This window comes from Cannabis sativa, chromosome 5, assembly GCF_029168945.1.
Source record: "Cannabis sativa cultivar Pink pepper isolate KNU-18-1 chromosome 5, ASM2916894v1, whole genome shotgun sequence".
NCBI classification, from domain to species: domain Eukaryota; kingdom Viridiplantae; phylum Streptophyta; class Magnoliopsida; order Rosales; family Cannabaceae; genus Cannabis; species Cannabis sativa.
The window spans coordinates 7,814,360-7,820,359 of record NC_083605.1 but is presented as its reverse complement, the minus strand read 5'-3'; the positions used below and the strand labels follow the sequence as shown (position 1 = coordinate 7,820,359).

The 6,000-nt window shown below is 35.6% G+C and overlaps 1 protein-coding gene across 1 annotated transcript; it reads left to right on the top strand.

Annotated features, from left to right (window-relative positions):
- Window positions 1–1,179: 1,179 nt before the first annotated feature.
- Window positions 1,180–1,984, top strand: LOC115702026 (late embryogenesis abundant protein At1g64065-like). The gene has a single exon (XM_030629486.2). The coding sequence runs from the start codon at window positions 1,190–1,192 to the stop codon at window positions 1,835–1,837; it is 648 nt and encodes a 215-aa protein (XP_030485346.2). The 5' UTR covers window positions 1,180–1,189; the 3' UTR covers window positions 1,838–1,984.
- The last annotated feature ends 4,016 nt before the right edge of the window (window positions 1,985–6,000 follow it).

Below are 6,000 nucleotides of genomic sequence, written 5' to 3'. Positions count from 1 at the left end.
TTTTACTTTTTTAATAGTTTGGAGATAAGCATGCAATACAATCCAAAAATTGAATTGTTACCAATACAGCGACAGTGGATAGAACGGTTGATGGCGGTGATTGACGGCTTCGACGATTGATGCTGAAAGGCCTAAGAATTTTTCTTCCCAAGTATTAGGTTAACTTGTAGTTAGATTTATTAACTTGTTAATACTTGGACTAATTTTACAATATTTGTGTAATTTTTTATTACTTCTATGAAATAAAATTAGGTATTTTGGCCAATCCTAAAATTAATTTAAATAATATTTAATTTACCTTTTAAAAAATAAATATCTAAGTTAAATTTAAATTAAATTAAATAAACCGAAAAAAATAATAATCCTTATGGCTATATGACGTCAGTTATTAGCTAGGAACCGACGCCATACATACCCCTATGGCGTTGGTTCCTAGCTAATAACCGACGCCATAGGGTACTTAATAGCGTCGGTTTTTTTCAACCCTATAGCGTCGCCCTTATCAGCGTCGGTAGCAAATTTTGCCAAAACCGACACTGAAAGACCTTAAAAACTGCCTCTAAAGGTTGTTTTTGTAGTAGTGCTAGTAAGAAGTTAAGTTTTTAATGCTTGTGCAAAAGTATTGGATATGATATATTTTACGAAAATTGCTAAAAGGAATTTTTTGTGCTTAGCACCCTACTCAGTGTTATACTAGTATTAGTGTAAACCTCAGTGTTAGGAATTTTTTAATGTCACTTTAGAAGATTGGACACTACTAATGCCAAATAAACCTCATGATGATTACAAAGTAGTTCTTTTTTAAATGCCTCTCCACGGATATGTTATTTTTTAACTAAGTTGGAAAGTAAATAGAGTCAATTTTTATTACTTAACACAATTAGCAGTCATTATTTGATGCTTGTAGGACGTATTATATATTAGATGTTGGGAACAACAACTATTATAAGCACATTATAACTTCCTCAATCAATACTATTTAGCTAGTCGTCGTTCCAAATCCGAGGATCTCATCATCACCTAATCAGTAAGCCAATCCAATATTATATGTTTTATTTTCCACGTTTTGAAAATTTAGCATAATATTATATTATATCTACGCGTCACATTTGGGTATAAATACAGCTAAATCCATCTCTACTATAACATAAACTATTCAATCCTATTCCTAGTATAGTGTTTATCAAATATGTCAAGTAATAATAATAATGCCCAACAAGTTCATCCAGCTCAAAACGACGACGTCGAAACAGCAACGATGGAATCCAATTCTAAGGAAGTACACCACAAGAAAAGTATGAAACGACTATGCTACGTGGCACTTCTCGTATTGCTCTTATCGATGGTAGTTTTGTTGTTTACAACAACAATCTTTCATGTCCACACTCCCAAGTTTCTAATTCGATCAATGACCATTGATGAGCTCAGTACTAAGAGTAGCAAAAATAATGCCATTGTTATGAAATTTGAAGCTGAAATTGGCATAAAGAATACCAACTTCGGCAAATTCGAATTCGAAAAGGCCTCAGTTGGGTTCTTCTACAGGGGGGCTCATGTTGCTCTAGTCGAGGGTGATGGGTTTGTTGGGGAAGGCAAAGTCAAAGCTCGGTCAACTAAGAAGATTCAGTTCACAGGTGAAATAAGGACCAGAAATAATTCGATTTTGGTTGATGATAATGATATTATATCAGGGTTTTTGACTTTGACTGGTAAAGCCAAACTGAGTGGGACAGTTCACTTGTTAAAGTTGATCAAGAGAAAAAGATCTTCTGAAATGAATTGCACTGTCACTATTAATTTGTATGAAAAAGTTGTCCAAGATATAAATTGCAAATAGAAACTATAATTAATTAAATTTTGATGGTTCTTGAGTCTCCAGTAGTGTCCTGTAATGTGTTCTTCATTTTACACAAATATAAGTCTTTTTTTATTACATAATTTCAGATTAATTCAAATAATTAGGTAGATAGTACCGTAATTATTATGTCTTTAAAAGCAATATATTTATTTTGCAAAAAATCGATCAAAGTATATAATACGCAAAACTTTATTTTTAATTTCAAATATAACATTAGATTTTGTGCTCAACCATGAAATGAGTTCAAAAAAGTAGAAATATAATGGTTGAGGTTTAAAATATTACTCATTAAATTAATTTTTCAGAATACGGAATCTGACATGTATTTGAACAAAATATACCATTCAAACAAGTAATACTTTTCTTTACAAGTATTATTTGGAGATTGGAAATATATATAACCATTTATTTTTTTAATTAGATTACTATTAAGTACTTTTTTTAATTAATGGCATCATGCATGTACTTACTTTAATTTTTTTTTCTTTAAAAAAAGTGACAATTAAAATTTAAATCTATATTTTAACTTTGAAAGAAATATAACACCATAAAATTGGATTTATAAAATTAATAACACCATAAAATAGTAGCAATTAAAGGTATATTATTGTTTTATGTTTTAACCGTGTACATACAAAATTACGTACTATGTTGCATGTACAATAAATTTTAAATATACCAATAATTTGGTTGTCCCACGCACTTAAATTGAAACTTGAAAGTGTGTACACTATTTGTTTATATATGGAAATGAGAATACGAACATATGAAAGAAAAAAGGACAAAACATTAGTAATATGCTTCTAAAGTAGTCAAAAAGTACGTATGATACCTAATTTGTTTATTATTATTATTATTATTATTTTTTGGAAGAACGCCATGTTCGTAAGAAGGAAAACGAGATAGGAATCACAGGGAAAATTCTCTCTCCTTGATAGGAAATGGCAAACTTGCTATCTTACATTTTTTGCTAAGTCATCTACTACAACACTAAATTTACGATTAATAAAGAAAAATGAACAATGCCGAAACTTCTTAATTAAATCTAAAGTCATCAAGGAAACATTCAAAAGAGACTAATTCAGAGCACAACTTCTCTTCTGAAGAGTTTGCACTATCACTTGAGAGTCAAACAAGATAGAGATCCATTTACTTGTTCTGTAAAGCCCACTTCAGAGCAAATAAAACAACCTTTAATATCTGCTTCCAAGGATGAGGCAACAGAAGAATTAGTTAAACAATAGGTCCACGAGTCCTCAGGAGAAATTATCATAACAGAAGCAGCTCCCATGATCCCCTCGCTCCAGGAGGTATCAATGAACAATGTCATTTTTGACCCTAATCTGCTCACATCTATGCCAGAAGCATTTTTCAAAATTCTATCTGCACTAGAACCAGGCAGATTTATCATCTCCTCAAAAGAGTTATGCACTTTTCTCAACATCACTGCCATCTCGATGTTCTCCCTAGAGATGTATGCTCTACATCCTCACAGACCAAATGTCAGAGAAGATACAACCCATTGAGATAATGGCTTTCATTCTACAATTTTTGGGGACAGAGGAAATCAGGATTTCTGTAAATTAAGTTAGAGAAGTTCCTAGTATGGATTCACTCGAAATCGGCGAAGCCCTAGCAAACTACAAAGCCCTTGCCACACTGTATTCTTTGAACAAATGCATACAAGTCTCCTCACTTGAACTACACAAACAACAGTATTTTTCCAGAGCAAAAGGCAATCTACACTTGGTTGGTATAGCTTTGTTTAGAATTATCCATAATAAAACAAAGATTCTTCGATGAACATCCACATGCCAGATCCATTTCCACAAGTCTCTTTGAGCTCCAAACCTGAAAGCTTGATCCAAGCAATAGGCATTCTTAGTAAGGAAATACAGAGAAGATAATTTTTGTAATGTTCAGCTCAATGAGCATCAATTTATTAATTTCTTTTTATAGTACAATACAGGATCATTCTAGAATTATACACCTCAGCAATCAGAATAACAGAAAAGGGAATATTCTTTAAAAGGTAATAACAAAAACGTGATTAAATTAGAGTATGCAATGATTGCTCAATGATGAGCTGTCAGTCGAATGAATGACGAGGCAGGACCACAACGGTTGAACCAGAAAAGCAGAGGAAATGTACTGAAGGCTAGCCACTGGTTCTTTCATTTTTCTCAACACCTCCTCTCAAACTAAGTGGGGATTCAACCACACCTAGTTTGTCAATTAGAAAATGAAAACGAGTCCCAGTTAGACTTTTGGTGAGACAATCGGCTGTTTGATCATGTGATGGAATGTATCGTATTTCCAGTTGTTTGTTGAAGACTTTATCCCGCACAAAGTGAACATCTAACTCTATGTTTTGGTCCTAGCATGATAAACAGGATTTGTTGCAAGTGCACTTGCCCCCATGTTGTCGCACCAGGTTATTGGAGTTGTTGGCAGAGGAAATTTGAGTTCTTGCAATAGAGACTGGATCCAGGTCAATTCAGCCGAGACTTGTGCCAAGGCTCTGTATTCGAACTCTGTACTTGAGCGAGAAACGACAGCTTGTTTCTTCGAAGACCATGAAACCAGTGTGTCCCCAAGATAAACGCAATAGCCTGCTGTTGATCTTCTGTCGTCTGGACAGCTAGCCCAGTCGGCATCGGAGAAGCCTACTAAGCCGAGTCTGTCACAAACTTTGATGTGCAAGCCATGGAACATTGTTCCTTTTAAGTACCGTAGAATCCTCTTAGCAGCAGACCAGTGGGCTGTGGTAGGAGCTTTTAAGAACTGACTTAACTTATTGACAGAGAAGCTTAGGTCAAGTCTAGTGTGTGTTAGGTACTGCAAGGCTCCGATTACACTCCTATAATCGGTTGGATTTTCAAGTGGTTCTCCATCAGTAAGTGAAAGCACTTTTCCCACTGTCATGGGAGTTGGGCAAGGCTTTAGGTGCATCATATTAGTCTTCACCAGCAATTCATGAACATATTTTGATTGACTAAAGTAGATTCTAGTTTCATCTCGCACTACTTCAATGCCCAAGAAGTAGTGCAGGTCTCCAAGATCTTTAAGAGCAAAAACTTGATTAAGTTTGTCTCCAAATTGTTGAAGTTTAGCAGCATTGTTTCCTGTAAGTATGATATCATCAACGTAGATTAGAACAATTATAATGTCAGTTGGAGTTGAGTACCAGAACAGTGAGGAATCAGCCCGAGAATTCTTGAATTTCCAGTTCACAAGGGTGCTTTTCAGCTTGTCGAACCAAGCACGAGGTGCTTGTTTGAGACCGTAAAGAGACTTGTTTAAGAGACAAACATGATTTGGCTTGCTGGAGTCTATTAAACCTTCGGGTTGCTGCATGAAGACCTTCTCTTCTAGCTTTCCATTAAGGAAAGCGTTATTTATATTGAGTTGTTTGATGGCCCAACCTTTTGAAACAGCAATGGTGAGTATGATTCTTATGGTGGAGGCTTTCACTACGGGACTAAAGGTCTCGCTGTAGTCAATACCAGCTCTTTGGTTGAAACCTTTGGCAACCAAGCGTGCCTTGAGCCTTTGAACCGAACCATCAGAGTTGAGTTTTATCTTGTACACCCATTTATTCCCAACAACATTCATACCTTCTATGTATGGAACAAGGATCCAAGTATGATTTTTCACTAAGGCAGTGTTTTCTTCATTCATGGCCTTGTTCCAACCGGGGTGTGCTAAGGCTTCTTCAACACTAGTTGGCACATCAAGATATGGATTCTGCTTGTACTTTGTTGCACCCAAGTAAGCTTTTGGTTTAAAAATTCCTGCTTTCCCTCTTGTTATCATAGGATGTGTGGGTATAACAGGGGTTGTAAGAGGTTGAACGACATCCTCATGATCTTCTCCAGGCATAGTCTCAAGTGTAGGAGTCATAGCAGGTTCTTGAGTTACATCGTGATCTGTCTCGGGCACATCAGGGATCAGTGGTGTAGATAAGTTTGTTACCTGATCATTGTGATGTGAAGACCTTGGTGTAGTCGGTGGTTCTTCTGAGTCAGCTTCAGGATGTGTGGCTGTGTTTTGTTTTGGATGAGTGGAATGTGTTTGGTTTATTGGCATGTTCAGAATCGTGGACCAGGAGGGAACCGAGACATGAACATACTATTCATTTT